General features: G+C 57.0%; 5 protein-coding genes across 5 annotated transcripts; 3 read left to right on the top strand and 2 right to left on the bottom strand.

The window, feature by feature from the left end:
- Positions 1-2,425: 2,425 nt before the first annotated feature.
- IE81DRAFT_56367 (hypothetical protein) lies at positions 2,426-3,702 on the bottom strand. The gene has a single exon (XM_025517450.1). It carries the CDS (start codon positions 3,402-3,404, stop codon positions 2,739-2,741), a length of 666 nt encoding a protein of 221 aa, XP_025366216.1. The 5' UTR covers positions 3,405-3,702; the 3' UTR covers positions 2,426-2,738.
- A 2,023-nt stretch (positions 3,703-5,725) lies between these two features.
- Positions 5,726-7,855, top strand: IE81DRAFT_326921 (phosphate transporter). The gene has a single exon (XM_025514947.1). It carries the CDS (start codon positions 5,768-5,770, stop codon positions 7,832-7,834), a length of 2,067 nt encoding a protein of 688 aa, XP_025366215.1. The 5' UTR covers positions 5,726-5,767; the 3' UTR covers positions 7,835-7,855.
- A 610-nt stretch (positions 7,856-8,465) lies between these two features.
- On the bottom strand, positions 8,466-9,336 carry IE81DRAFT_56293 (Osmotin, thaumatin-like protein). Its single transcript, XM_025517449.1, has 3 exons — positions 9,077-9,336; positions 8,809-9,017; positions 8,466-8,744 (listed from the first exon to the last, which is right to left on the bottom strand). Exons 1-3 carry the CDS (start codon positions 9,226-9,228, stop codon positions 8,536-8,538), a joined length of 570 nt encoding a protein of 189 aa, XP_025366214.1. The 5' UTR covers positions 9,229-9,336; the 3' UTR covers positions 8,466-8,535.
- Positions 9,337-10,617: 1,281 nt separating this feature from the next.
- On the top strand, positions 10,618-11,622 carry IE81DRAFT_343585 (hypothetical protein). Its single transcript, XM_025515746.1, has 3 exons — positions 10,618-10,999; positions 11,086-11,152; positions 11,208-11,622. Exons 1-3 carry the CDS (start codon positions 10,653-10,655, stop codon positions 11,280-11,282), a joined length of 489 nt encoding a protein of 162 aa, XP_025366213.1. The 5' UTR covers positions 10,618-10,652; the 3' UTR covers positions 11,283-11,622.
- A 904-nt stretch (positions 11,623-12,526) lies between these two features.
- On the top strand, positions 12,527-13,952 carry IE81DRAFT_369388 (alpha/beta-hydrolase). The gene is made up of 2 exons (XM_025517236.1): positions 12,527-13,237; positions 13,318-13,952. Exons 1-2 carry the CDS (start codon positions 12,667-12,669, stop codon positions 13,827-13,829), a joined length of 1,083 nt encoding a protein of 360 aa, XP_025366212.1. The 5' UTR covers positions 12,527-12,666; the 3' UTR covers positions 13,830-13,952.
- The last annotated feature ends 178 nt before the right edge of the window (positions 13,953-14,130 follow it).

The raw sequence follows: 14,130 nt of genomic DNA, 5'->3' as shown, positions 1-14,130 counted from the left end.
GTCTCGACACTTTTGCTGACGGTTCATTTTTCTGCGATCTCAAGATGAATAAAATCAGTCACAGTAGCAGCGAGTTGGCAAGCAAAAGATGTGGTCTGTGACCAGAAGTTAGGTCCAAAAAATAGTAGCATTGACATTAAAATGCGGAGGGGGGTGCGTGTCGTTAGTTAGCTCACCTGGCCTTCATTCCCCTTCTCGCCGCAGTATACACGTAAAGATCAGTAGCATATTTTGAGCCGCGGGCTGAGCAGACTGAGTGCTGAAGAAACAAGCATCTATGAGTATAATTTCATGGCTAGCATTGAACACTGAGCCCTCCAATTACTCTGACCAGAGTACCCAAGGCACAAGTCACAAGCCGTCTCTGTATCAAGGACAAAGTTGGCTACCTTTTGCCTGAGAAAGAGCTGGATATAATGTTGCATTAGGGCAATGGCCAAGCCAGAGGGGCAGTGATCAACAAGGCACCCCTCAAAGAGCTATACTCACTACTGTGGGACCAATGTTGTCAATCAATCAATACTTGGCTGGCCATTGGTTGTTGAGGGCGCGTTTGGTCAACTGCACCTTGGACTCAGTGGAGTACATCTTGACCAGCTTTTGCATCGAAGCCCTGGTGCAGCCTTTATTCAAAGAGCTTCTCATAGGCCACCATTGCCAAACATTCCGACATTACGGAGCAAGCATACATTGCGCGGTGTCGATCGATATTGAGGAGCCAACTGCTGGAGAGCTGTAGTCCGGTAAGCTTGGCACGCGGCACGCTTTTCAGCTCGCCGTCCGGTACCGAGGCTGCTTGGCATGGATGTAGACACAGTCTAAGCTCTCTTTATGTCTCAACGGGATCTGCGCAGGCAGTGAGGCTTTATCACAGAAAAGCCCACAGCACCGCTCAAATTTCCTATGAATGATTGTTTTCTTCCAGTACTCTTCAGGAACGATGCATGTAAATCAGAGTCCTCGCAAAGCATTTCAGCGCCGGCACGCACCCAGGGTACCGATGTTGCGACACGGGCACCGAGCAAGGCATTCTCCTCATTAGACTGAGGAAACCGATTCGAAAGCATCATCCTGCAAGTGTCACATCGACTCATGCGACGCCCGTCCGCTCACCCGCGGCAGAACGAAACACCACTTAGTGAGCGACTGCGAAGCAAATGCGGGAGCACTTCGAAGTGGATAGCCACACCGCTTTGGCGCGACGCGGCAAGACCGAATGTGAAGCCAGCAGAACACCTCTGCGTCAGACTAGATCAGCAACCGAGCTACAGCGAGCGTCATTTTCATTGTGTAATGCTGCTGCGCAGGGTGCACACTCTTTCGAAGGCTGGCGAGCTGACAAGATTACTCCCAGGCTATATGTACGAGCAGTCAGCGAACGCCAAACGCGCGCGGGATTCGTTGTCTGCGCTAATTCCCGGCCGGCGTGTCGAGAGCGGCAGAGGTAAATCAGCTTCGACTCAAGGACTAGATTACTAAAGACTTGAATTTATTGCTACCACGGACGTGCAGATCGAGCAATTAGAGCATGGAGCAACGCCATCACCGCGGCAAGATGTTCAAGAGTGGTACCGGAAACAAAACGACAATGATGACCTTAGAGCGCAGAGGCGCCTCGTAACCTGCGTGTCGACTCTTGCGAGATATAAGAAGGGAGCTGCGCCGAGTCTGGAGCGCGAGCGATGTGCTGCATCACCCCTTCTCTCCTTTCTCCCTTTCCCTTTCATTCGTCGAGTCGCTTGCCCGTCATGCGAGCCTTTCGCTCCTTCCTCTGCCTAGTCGCGGTCACAGCGAGTGAGTACGGAGGTGATGTAGAGCAAAAGTGTTGGCAGACAAAGTCGAGGGCTGACACATCGGCCCTTAGACATTGAATGGACCGCTGCTTCTTCTGTTCCGATGGTGTACAAGGATGGGTTCTGGTTCACCGAGGTAAAAGTGGGAGAGGCTCAGCTGAACGTGAGCGCACCTGTGACAGGCTCACGTGTGTGTGTGGTCCAGTAGCTGATCACCCCTCTTCCCATTGCTTGACGGATCAGCTGTTGATGGACACTGGTGGCGGACCCATCTTGGTGAATCCAGGCCTATACAAGCCCTCTCCGGCCTCTGGTCCTGCGCCTGGCAAAGGTCAGCACTCTTGGTTGCTATACGAGTCCACGGAGAAGGACGGTTCGGGCACGCAGAACGTGAGTGAGCAAGTGCGCACAAACGGCGAGTCCTAGCGGGATGAAACTCAAAGGCGTCACCTTGATCGGTGTCAACCTCACATGCTGCCAGTACACCATGCGCTTTCGCGAGGAGACGGTTTCACTGCCCGGGTCGGCACTGTCCGCAAGCAAGATTGTGATTGGAGTGCTGGACGACGACTCGCCTGCACTTCCTGGCGATGGGCTCATCGGTTTTGACAATGTAAATATATGGAATTACAGTACCGCATTCGTGCCCACCTCTTGCGCGCAGGGTACCTTGAAGCCGTGAGTCAGCCTTGAGAAGGGCAGGAGATGCCGAGCAAGAAGGCGAAGCGTGGATGCTGAGCTGCGCACGCGCTTTTGGCGTGGCGACGATTAGGTGCAAGTTCGGGCTGCAACTGAACAGCGACGATACGGGCGCATTCATCACGGACGACAGGCTGATGCAAGGTCCCAAGGAGATGGCGACGATCGGCAATGGCAACAAGGGGAGCGCGCTCGACCGCAAGGCGTTTGGATGGATAGCGCAAAACACCAGCCAAGTGATTCAGGTCACTGTGGGCGGTGTGCCAGTGCTCGGGTCGAGCGTTGACAATTTCCAAGTGGATAGCGGCACAGTGAGTAGGCGAGTGAGTGGCCGGCAAGCTTCGAATGTGCTGCTCCGTTGACGCTATTATTGTGGGGCGTGCGTGCAGGCCAACACTGTAATGACGCCTGCTCTGGCCAGTGAGTGAGGAGGGAGCACTGGACGCGGTGCGTGCTAGAGTCGGTAACAGACTGAATACGAGACATGACGCAGAGACTGTACTCCAAGCTGCTGGGCTCACGGTCGAGGAGGATGCCAAGACGGGTCACGTGCAGGGCTGGTATGATTGCAGAAAGGCGGCCCCCATCATTGTGCGTGCACAGGGGGGAAGGGGTTGGGCGAGCAAAATGACCCATGCAGATGGCTGATCGCCGCGCTCCACACCGCGCTCCACACCGCGCTCCACACACACCCACCCGCAGGGCTACAAGATCGATGGCGTGCAATTCGACTTTTTGCCCCAACACATTGTGGCTAGGCGGGATGTAGCAGCGGAACGTTGCTACGCCAGCGTGGTAGGCGACAAGAATGTGAGTGGCCTGGCCTGGCCTTGATCGAGACAAGCTATAGGCTGTGCTCTTTGGAGGAGTTGGGTTCCCTCTGGCGCCGCACCTCCCGTCGCTCGTGCGCATTCACGATTGCCCGACGCTGACTCGCTGACTCGCTGCGCTCCTTGCCGTTGCTGCTGCTGCTGCGGGCACTGTTGCAGGCAAACAGTTCCATGTGAGTCAAGTCACGAGTTGCTCTTTGCGCCAACCGACTCGAAGCGGCTGCATGCACGTGGTTGACGACGCGCGACGACGAGCTTGCTGCTTACGCCTGCCGTGCCTACGTGTCGCCATGCAGAGGAGCTCTGCACCTCGTGGGTCAGAATTGGATGCGCAATGTGAGTTCTCGTCAGCCTGGAATTGCGTGGAGCTAGCTGCATGATGGGCGCTGAATAAACGATCGAATGCGGATTCCGCGGGCGTCGCGCGCGCGCATGCCAACACGTACTTGACGCAGATGTACATTGAGCACGACACCGAAAAGCTGGCCATGACGTTCAGAAGGACGCCTTAGTGGTGGTGCTAGAAGTGTGCGACGCGGTGCATTGCACTGCCATGCGATGCCATGCGATGCGATGCGATAGCATAGAAGCTTATCACCAAGCCGCTCAACCTTGTGGCACGTGACTCAGTCTGCCCTCCCTCACCCGCCCCTTCTTGCCCTGCCACGTCCCTGATTCATCAACAAATCCTCCCCCGGCGCTCCCCCGGCGCTCCCACTCGCACCCTCCTTCCCCATTCGCGTGCATGCGTCTCAAGACTCGACGCAAGCTTGGATGCAATCAATCCCTTTCCAATGCCGTTCACATTGGTGATTGTCATTGCAGTGTCTCTTCCCTGAGCTCGCATACAGATGCAACGGCCGGCGATGCTGCGATTCGATTCTGAGCGAAGCTCTTTGCGCAAGACGTTCTTGGCAGAGGTAAGGGAACGTGTGCGTGTCGGTCACCGCGATGGAGCAGAACAGCTCTTGGCAGGGTCGATCGATCGATCAGGCTTCCATGTGTGAATTCTGGTAGTCTCGCGTCTCGCGTCTCGATTGTGGCGCACTTGCGATGAGAGCCAAGCCGGTGCCTGCGCCTGTGCCTGTGCCTGTGCCTGCAGGTGGCGTGTGAGCAGATAGGGTCGCGCGATGGGTGGGTGGCAAGGCGATTGCTTGTGTGGCAGTCGCGAGTCTGCCAACTCGAGGCAGTGGAAGAGCGTGGGAGTCAAGGGGGGCGGTTCAAAAGTGGAAGACTGGACGCAGTCAAATCACCAATGGAGCAAGGAAGCAAGGCAAGGCGGAAGAGGATGATGGATGATGGCATGCAATTTTGAATTCAAGATGTAGGCGAAATCGCAAATCACCCAAACGCGCGCGCGCGCGTCTTGGCGCCAAGCCTCGTCTTTGCGCGCAGGGAATGTGAATTCAAGATTCACCATTGAAGCAGCTTCACTCGCGTGACTACAGCCACCGCACCGCGGGATTACCATGCAGTCGTGAGTCGTGAGTGCCGTGAGTGCAGAGCCTTGAGCGTTCGTGCCCTCTGCATGGCGTGACGAACTCGCCGTGCATGTGTGCGCTGGGGTGCGTCAGTGTGAGTTGGTGCTGCGTTTTGCTCGGCCTTCGCACTTCCGGCTGCAGCTAGGGCAGCTGCATGCATGCAGGTCAGGTACCTGATCGGTGTGATACGATTTGAATAGATTCACATTCAATATGATGTGTCCGCGCGTCGTGCTTTTCATTGAATTCAACAGTATGTACTGTATGTAATCTCGACTTTTATTCAGTCATTTCATTCTTGATTGTTGATTACAAACTTGCCTTGCCCGCCAAGAGGAGATGCGCACGTGTTTCCAAGCCTCTTTCTTCTTCTGAAGCAGAAAAGACCGAAGCTCACGCGACGCGCAGCTCATCAGCGCGTAAAATGCATCGCTGATCCCGTGCAGTTTGAGTTTCCTCTCAAGTCACGTCGTGAGTGTGAGTCTTGAGCGATGCGTTGAGTTTGATGGCCGCGGTAAAGCGGCTGCTGGATCCTCACTGTCTTCCTTCATCCTAACACGCGCTCAATCACCCAAGAATGCGGTAGCACAGAAGATCGACTGCCGTGAAGAGGGCAGGGCAGGGCAGGCACTCTGGGCGCGCATCTCGCACTCTTCGGCGGTCATCGAATGCGAATGCGAATGCGAATGCGAATCCTCATGCAAGAAGCGCACGCTCCGTAGGCTTGGCTTTGGCTTTCGCCGAGGCTCCAACGGCGGTTGCAACGGTGCGGATGGCAAGCGGCCTCGGCTGCGGCTGCGAGTGACGCCGCCTCCGCCTGCTAATCATGTCCGAAGATGTCGAGCTACCTGAAGGCAAGGAATGGTGAGGATGGTCCTGCGCACAAATCGAGTGTGCGATACACCGCCTGCGCGTGAAGAATGCGCGGTACGGAAAAAGGGCCTGAATTGCTGCGAGCAGCGCGATGAGAAGACTCGTGTCCAGGCAAGCAGGCGAAGAATACAAAAAGGCGGGCGAGGATGAGCATCGCACTCGGTGTCGTGTCTCTCTCCTCCTCCTCCAGCCTCCAACAGCTTTGGCTTCCTGCCCCCTCCCTCACCACTCACTTCTCTTGGCCCCCCTCACATCCACCTCCATCATGTGGGCAGAGTATGACTACCTGTTCGCTTTCGCGATGATCGCGGCGTTCATCGATGCTTTCGGCATCGGTGCAAACGACGTCGCCAATTCGTTCGCCACATCCGTCTCTTCCCGCTCCCTCACCTTTCGTCAGGCCATGATTGCTGCGGGCATTTGCGAATTTCTAGGCGCGGTGCTCGTCGGAGCGCGCGTCACTGCCACCGTTCGATCTGGCATCATCAACATTTCTCTGTTTCAGAATCAAGCCGACACGGTGCTCCTCGCTTTCACGTGCGTCTGCATAGGCTCGGCCACTTGGCTCACCTTTGCTACGCGGCATCAGATGCCAGTATCGACGACGCACACCGTCATCGGAGCGCTGATCGGCGTGGGAATCGCTGCTGGCGGCGCATCGAATGGCGTGCGATGGGGCTGGAGCGGCGTGGGGCAGATCTTTGCTTCCTGGGGCATCGCTCCCGCCATCTCCGGAGCGCTCGCAGCCATCGTCTTTACGTTTACCAAGTACGCCGTACTGAAGCGCAAGAATGCAGTGGTCATCGGTCTGTACCTTGGCCCCGTTTACTTTTTCGTCGTGGCCGCCATCCTCACCACTGTCATCATCGCGAAAGGTGCGCCTTCCCTGAATCTCGATGAGATGTCCCCTGGCGCCACAGCCGCTGCCATTCTCGGCACAGCAGCAGTCGTTTCGCTCCTATCCGTCATCTTTTGGCTTCCTTTTGTCCGCGGCAAGGTTCTGAAAAAGGATTACACCCTTCGATGGTATCACTTCTTCTACGGGCCTCTGCTCTGGAACAGGCCAGCTCCTGCTGATGCGAGCCACGAGAAGCTCAATATCGTCGACTACTACGCGGGCCATCGCGCTGAAGATCATGCCCACCACTTTCACGACGATGTCGAGACGCCAGTCGCTGCTGGCACAACTGGCATCCACAACGCAGCACCAGACCACGTAGCTCCACCGGTCAACGGCAGTGCCGAGTCCTCTGGAGGCAGATCTTCGCGGGATGAAAAGAATGCGCTTGCCCCCGAGGATGAGACAGCGCAGCAGGAGCCTCAACCTTCAGAGCCACCCAAACAGAGGCATTCCAAGCTGGCTCTGCTCGAAGCGAGAATCTCTGGTCGCGACGCGCACCTGAACACGGATGAGAACGGCATCCCGTACCCTCCGCCGTACCGCACCTACCATGGTTCTTTCCTCGAGCCATGGAACATGTACACCATCTTGCGATACAACGCCGTCCCATGGGTCATCTATTTTTTCACTGCAGGTCTGCGCACCGACATTCACAAGATGCAAGACAACATGGGTTCCGCAGAGGACAAGAAGCGCGTCGCTAGAATGCACGCCACCGCCACCGAGTATCCTAACGAAGTCGAACACCTTTACTCCTTCCTGCAGGTGCTCACTGCTTGCACTGCCTCTTTCGCACACGGCGCCAACGACGTAGCCAACGCCATCGGACCTCTCTCCGTAGTGTACCAAGTCTGGTCGACGATGGAGATGCCGGGACGTAACTCTGTCGTGCCCGTGTGGATCCTCGTCTATGGAGGTGCCGCCATCACTATCGGTCTGGCACTCTGGGGCTGGAGGCTGATGGCTGTGCTCGGAAACCGACTCACCCTCCACTCGCCTTCGCGCGGATTTTCGATGGAGTTTGGCGCCTCTATCACCGTCGTGCTGGCATCCTACCTCGGTATTCCCGTCTCTACGACGCAGTCCATCACTGGTGCCACGCTCGGTGTCAGTCTGTGCAACGGCGACTGGAGAGGCACCAATTGGAAGGTGTTTGCTTGGATCTTTTTCTCCTGGGTCTTGACTCTGCCCTTTGCCGCCCTCATCTCTGGCTGTCTTTACGGCATCATTGCAAACGCACCTCGAGGCGTTGTGTAGATCAGGGTAGATCAGCTCGCTCGATGCCTAGTCTCGTGACTGTTTTATATGTGGTGCTCGTACCAAATGCTTTCGAATGTATATGACGCTGTTCACACGAGACTATTGCTTCGCTCTGATGACATCGCTTTTGTCTGCGGCGAGACACAGGCCCGCTCTCAGACCACCGACTCGCGTGTCAGAACGACGCTCGCTACAACCAAGAGCTTACGAATGGATAGGAGCGTATGGAGCCAGGCAGCGAGATGCATGAAAGGGGACAGCTGGTCATCCCTCGTCAGCTCGCGGCTTAAAGACCCTTGATCGCGTTGAGGGGACAGCCACGGATAATGATGCGGTAAAGGCGCTCAGACGGCCGACCATGCAACAGCTTCAAGCCAACCTTCGAAGCCTGAATTGGTGTGCGAGGTCCTCGATGTTGGACGTCACGTGTGGCGCGCACGACGCGCACCACATCATCGCACGTGTCCTTGGCTGTGGTATCAAGGTTACGAATGACATCTGTCACTCGGTCGTGCGCATTGAATCGAAAAGTTTGAGCGCGCTTGTGCAGCCACTATGATGCACTCTAACCCATCGAGCGCTCGAACGCACAGCAGGAGACTGCATTCTTCATTACTTGCTTGCGGCTCAAGGCACAGGCTGCACCATAGCATCACCTTTGCGCACGGCAAGCGACGCGAGGCGACCACACGCGCTTTCTAGGGGCAGAAGGTGACGTCGTAGGTGGTGCCGAGGGGAGCGGTGTGAATCTTGCCCTGGTTGTCATCTGGGTTCTGGAAAGCGGCAGCGCAGTCGCTGTTGCTGTTGCAGTCCAGCGTTGTGCCTCCACCAGAGACTCGCAGAGGAATATTGACATTGAGGGGCGGGTCGGCGTCCGTCTCGCCCGCGCGCGACAGGTTCCAGTAGACTGCAAGAAAGGCGCGTGGATCAGCATGCAGGATGATGGCCGAAGGCTGCTCGACAAGACTCACTCAGATCGCCGCTGCCGTATCCGTACTCGGAGAGGATGACGCCAGAGGTGATACCTGCATCGTTGCAGAGCGTGTCCCCATTGCAAGCGCCGGTCTGGCAGTTGGCACCGTTGGCATCGCAGCCAGTACGTCCCCACGCTCGAATTCCGGTTTGGTGGTCATCAATGTTCCAAGCGTTTGACGTTCCGGGAGTCAGGTGGTATCCGTAGCTGCTCATTGACGTCAGCAGAAGCGTTGCAGTGGCGCTAAAGGCTTTTCTGCTACGCACCGAACACTGTTGTCTGGCTGACCGTATGGAGCTCTGCCGCCTGCGGGCCAAACGTCGTAAGGGCAGTTGTTGTGGAAGCTGGGATGGGAGCGCAAAGTGGTGTTAGTAAAGGTATCGATGCCAGTGTTAGTAAAGATCTCGATTCCAGACATTTTACTTGCTCAACTCACTTGAGCGTGAAACCTCGAACGGTGGAAGGGAGAGCTGCGGCAACGATGCCGACAGCGATGGCGGTTGTGAGCTTGAACATTTTTGCAGGGAAAGGTGTTGGGTGCGCGGATATGAGTGAGGGATGCTCGAATGCGAGATGCTCCGTGTGTTGCGCCTTTATAGCGCAGCAGTCTCGTCGTGGCGACGCTCAGTCGACAGCTACGGCCAGAAAGCCAGAGACGTTCCTCGTGGCTTTAGAATGGAGATTGCCGCTCTATCTCTCACACACCGTGTTTGTGACGCTTCGAGCTCCTTGCTCAGCATTACAACTCCCGCAGGGCTTGTATCGCTCGCATGTCGTTTGAGTCGCTTGCTCCGCACACGTGTCACATCAGCTCTTGCGTTGATCGCTCGGAGGCAGAGTAGAGTGCCGCACCGGTCACCACTCGCGCGACTTTGAAGCGGTGTACCGCAGTTTTCAATCTCGGCAGCACTTTCCGGCGGACAGTTATGCGCGCTGCTCAGATTTCATGATTGTCATTTCGGCAACATTGCGCGGCGGGCATTTATGCGTCGCTCGAGACTGACAGCGAGCCTGCGACCGAGGGGTTGGAGGATGCGATCAGGCCATACACGGCCATGTACAGCCCTGCATGACGAGCGATCCACTTTGAATGTTCAGCCCGCGCTGCACGTTTTGAACGCGGGCGGACAATTAAGGATCGATCGAGTCACCCGCAACTTCACGACTGCTGTGACCCACAGTCACGGCAGTCGTGAAGTGGTAGTCACGGCGTGGATCCCAAAGCATGCGCGCGGCGTGATCCAAAGCATGCACGTGCGCTTCCCGTCACGCTTCCCACAAAGCAGCATATGGGCGCTTGATGTGAGGCGGGAAAACCACGAATGGGCGTTGAAGTGCAGCTCATTGTGAATAAATTGATGCGCGCTCGGCACCCGCGCACGCGGAATGACTATACACTCTCGCGACATTACACTCGGCAGGTGCCGGCGGAAGTGCTTGTCGAGATGCGGCCGGCGGCACCGCCGGGTTCCTAGCTGCTGCACGCGCGGCGCCTGCGTGCAGCCGTGCAGAATGCGGCGTTCGCGCCGCGCGTCCTCCACTTTTGTGAAACCTTCTCGTCGGCGCGCGCGCGCGCGCAAGGCAAGTCGTCGAGACGTGCTCCACAACACTCGCGAAGACGTTACCTTTTCGTAGAGTGGTGAACGCTTTGCACGACACATCGAGTCGCACGCTCAGCGTGAGCCGTGGAGAGCACCTTGGGCGACCAAAAAGGTATATAAACCCCGCCTTTGAGCACGATTCATACCATCTCTTCTTCCCCATCCAGATCAATCTTCTCTGCTCTGCCAATACTCTTACACTCGCAACTAATACTCTACTCCACCCCACCTCTTTGCCAAAATGCAATTCACCACCGCTTTCGCCACCCTCGCTCTTGGAGCCGTCGCCGTCCAGGCCGGTCACCAGATCAACTTTAGCGCACCCGGCTGCGACAATGCCATCATGCAAGTTCCCGGCCACGGCAACTACGGCACTGGAACTTACGACTTTGGTGAGGTTAGCGGTGTCATCGCCTCTGCTGCCAAGGGCGTCCAGTGCTCTCAGGATGGTGTTCCTTGCTCCTCCATCGAGTTCGCCCTCAACGGAGGCGTCTCCTCGGCCGACAACACGCTCATCAGCCCTCACAAGTACACTGGTGCCATGAGCTTCACCCTCATCGGTGCTAACCCCGGAGACAAGGGCCCCAGGTGAGCCGAGAGCCGAGAGCCGAAGGTGGCATGGCTGTCGATGTAGACGTTAGACTGATCCACGTTGCCCCCCTCTTTCACCGCAGCGCCACCTGCGACAACCCCAACTGCGGACCTGACAATGCCTTTTACATTGACGGCACCGACGCTCAGGTCAGTAGCCTCGCGCCATGCGCCGCGCGCACGCTCTTGTTTCTCGCTGATACAGTCACGCTTCTCGTCGCAGTCCCAGCGCCAGGTCAACGACGCCAACGCCGGCATCAACCTCTCCATCACCTGCTAAATGGATGTCGGCATTGCGTCACGCCAAGAGAGGAGCCCAACGTACCTCCCCATGCCCCTAGCGCCTGCTGTTGGTGGCATACGACCACACTATTACTAGCTACCTAATGAATGCGAACAATTGATGCTTTTTCTCTTCACTGTGGGGTTTGCGGCGACACATGCCTGTACGTACCAGTAAGCTCAAACCTGACGCGACTCGGCAAGACGCAGTAAAGCGCCAGGACGTGATGCTGTCGCAGGGCCACACGAGGCACGCTATGGACTCGCACAAGTCGCCGGTGATAGCCATCTTGAATGGGCCGGCGTCAGCACACTTGACTCGAATGCTCGGCAAGGCGGGCATCACGCAGCGTCATTGTCTGCAACACGTACGTGAGTGCAAAGTTTGTGTGAATGAAGTCAGACAGGCTCAGCTTGGACGCATTGCGTGTCTTGTCAGCAAGCATCGGCGCCTATAGCGCGTGCACGGCGCTGCTGACTTCAAGGCGCGCGCCACTCACAGCTAGCGCGCGGCTCGCAGACCACGGCGTACGAATTAAGCTTTGGCGCATCGTTACGCATGAGCGTGCAGCGGGCGAATTGCGCCCACGCAGCTTTTGCGGCACCACCAGCAGGCAGGCAGGCAGGCACGACTTGGGCTTAGCGAAGCGGTGATTCGACTGCAATGTGAATTCCCCGCACCGCCCGCGCGTCCGCTTGGCGAAATTCACGATTGCATTTCGCACTTTACGTCCCGATCAGCCATCGTGCGGAGCATATATGCAGCTAGGCTGCGTACGTCGCTGCTTTGGCAGCGCTGTAACCAGGCACAGACTCGTGAGTCTCCCAGTAACAATTGGCGATAATATAGCAAGTCGGCGCCGCAGGTGTGCGAGTGCATCCACCGCGCGCGGCCTCTACAAATCGAGCGCGCGACCAGACGAAGGTGACGCACCAGACGCTGCCTAGAGTCTGAGTGACAATGTTGCGCACGCACGCACGCGCACGGTTGCGTGGCGTGGCGCGCCAAGTCAAAAGCAACTCTCTCGCAAACGCCGCCGGAAGGATCGTGTGCGTCTGTCTAGTGTGATGAGACGCTTGCTGCAGGAATGCAGAACATGCTGCGCATCTCTTGAGCAACGTTCCGCATTCATTTTAGCGCAACGCAGGCGTGCACGCCCGTGTGCGCGCGCGCGCTGAGACAGCACGAGGTCACTCCCCTTCACACTCACGACTCGTGACTGTCACTATAGCGTGCCAACGCGTCTACCACGCGCGGCGTGAGGTCATCGCGGCGATGCACCTTATGCCGGTGAACCTCATCCCATGTCCTCTTTCTCACCATCACTCGTGACTTTGTTGTCAAAGCCCACCCACGTGACTGCTCTCGCAGAATCACGATCATGACCGACTGTGCAACCGCATCCACACGTCCTACATGGACAGATGCCCAGACACGGACTGTTCACAGCATCAGAGCCGCCATGGCGGGCTTTAAATCTCCAGTCGTGCCCCCACTCACGTTGGAAGAGCTGAGCAGGCTACCGCAAGACTCTGTCGCTCCTGCAGGCATCTCCATCACACACGCTGTTGCTCAGCCTTGCAAAAATTTGCCACTCGAGCTTGTGCAAGACACAAACATCCAGCCCAAGCCCGTCGTGTACTGGACCTACCGCGCAGAAGGCGACCCAGCCGTGCCAGCCAAAGCGCTCTTTTATGTTCATGGAGGAGGCAACACGACCAACTCGCCCGTCAGCACCACGTACATTCCGCGCTTTCATCAGCTCCTCGAAAGTGCTGGAAAGAAAAAGACGGTGGTGGTCGCGCCTGCTTATAGATTGGCAACCGCGCCAGAGAATGCTTTCCCTGCTTCTCTTCAAGACGTCTTTGCCGCGTACATGGCGTTGCTGCACGACCAGGGCTACGAGGCCCAAAACATCAGCCTGATCGGTGACTCGTCGGGTGGCAACCTTGGTGCGTACGTGCGTGCGTGTGTGCGTGCGTGCTATGCCCGTACGACGCCTGCGTGCTAACACCGAGCCCCGTACACGCAGTGCTCGGCCTGTTGAAGCTGCTTGGCGATGCTGGCGGAGCACTGCCGTCAAAAGTCGCTCTGCTCGCTCCTGCTGGCGATCTGACGCACATTTTCAGCGCTGAAGCTGCCTCTGCAGCCGACGTGGATCTTTTTGCCTACGAGTCGTACGAAGAGATGGCCGGCAACTACTTGTACGAAGCGAGCTCCTCCATGGCCAAAGCTTGCGGTCAAGCGCCCTCCTCCTACCGCATCTTTCCGCGCGATCATCCTCTCGTCTCTGCAGCCCACGTGGGTGCTCAAGGATGGGCCAAGACTGCAGCGACCGGATTTTCTGGCGTGCGCATCTGGGTAGGCGATGCGGATCAGCTGGCGGATGCCAGCCACAAGATTGCGAATGATCTCAAGCAGGCTGGCGCGCGCGACGTTCAGATCAAGGTGCTGCAAGACATGCCCCACGGATTCTGGATCCTCGACGTTTTTCCGCAATGCGGCCAAACGTGGAGAGAGGTGGGCGCGTACGTGGTAGCTTGACTCTGCCCTGTGTCGGTGTGAGTGTCAGGTGAGGGTGACGAAAGGCGATTTCGACAGAATGGACTGCCAGCCAAGCTGCTCGGGGCAATAGCGTGGATCTATCTTGTATTGTACGGTTCTTCTCACGCAGAACCCTTAATGGATTCATCGCTGACTTCCAAACGTGCTCGACGTGACGAGCAGACGAGGACGTTGCGCTCGAAGCCTAGGGTTAGGGTTAGGGTTAGGGTTAGGGTTAGGGTTAGGGTTAGGGTTAGGGTTAGGGTTAGGGTTAGGGTTAGGGTTAGGGTTAGGGTTAGGG

Source organism: Ceraceosorus guamensis, assembly GCF_003144195.1.
Source record: "Ceraceosorus guamensis strain MCA 4658 unplaced genomic scaffold IE81scaffold_150, whole genome shotgun sequence".
Lineage (NCBI taxonomy): Eukaryota > Fungi > Basidiomycota > Exobasidiomycetes > Ceraceosorales > Ceraceosoraceae > Ceraceosorus > Ceraceosorus guamensis.
The sequence above is the reverse complement of the archived record's forward strand: the minus strand, read 5'-3'. Positions and strand labels throughout refer to the sequence as shown.

Excerpts from the sequence above, each read along its gene's own strand:
- IE81DRAFT_326921 (XM_025514947.1), top strand. The coding sequence starts at position 5,768 with ATGAGAAGACTCGTGTCCAGGCAAGCAGGCGAAGAATACAAAAAGGCG.
- IE81DRAFT_56293 (XM_025517449.1), bottom strand. The coding sequence starts at position 9,228 with ATGTCTGGAATCGAGATCTTTACTAACACTGGCATCGATACCTTTACT. Across the intron at positions 9,018-9,076 it reads CAGCCAGACAACAGTGTTCG|CTACGGATACCACCTGACTC; the intron begins GTGCGTAGCAGA and ends GTCAATGAGCAG. Across the intron at positions 8,745-8,808 it reads ATACGGCAGCGGCGATCTGA|TCTACTGGAACCTGTCGCGC; the intron begins GTGAGTCTTGTC and ends CCTTTCTTGCAG.
- IE81DRAFT_369388 (XM_025517236.1), top strand. The coding sequence starts at position 12,667 with ATGACCGACTGTGCAACCGCATCCACACGTCCTACATGGACAGATGCC. Across the intron at positions 13,238-13,317 it reads CTCGTCGGGTGGCAACCTTG|TGCTCGGCCTGTTGAAGCTG; the intron begins GTGCGTACGTGC and ends CCGTACACGCAG.
- IE81DRAFT_343585 (XM_025515746.1), top strand. The coding sequence starts at position 10,653 with ATGCAATTCACCACCGCTTTCGCCACCCTCGCTCTTGGAGCCGTCGCC. Across the intron at positions 11,000-11,085 it reads CCCGGAGACAAGGGCCCCAG|CGCCACCTGCGACAACCCCA; the intron begins GTGAGCCGAGAG and ends CTTTCACCGCAG. Across the intron at positions 11,153-11,207 it reads TTGACGGCACCGACGCTCAG|TCACGCTTCTCGTCGCAGTC; the intron begins GTCAGTAGCCTC and ends TCGCTGATACAG.
- IE81DRAFT_56367 (XM_025517450.1), bottom strand. The coding sequence starts at position 3,404 with ATGCGCACGAGCGACGGGAGGTGCGGCGCCAGAGGGAACCCAACTCCT.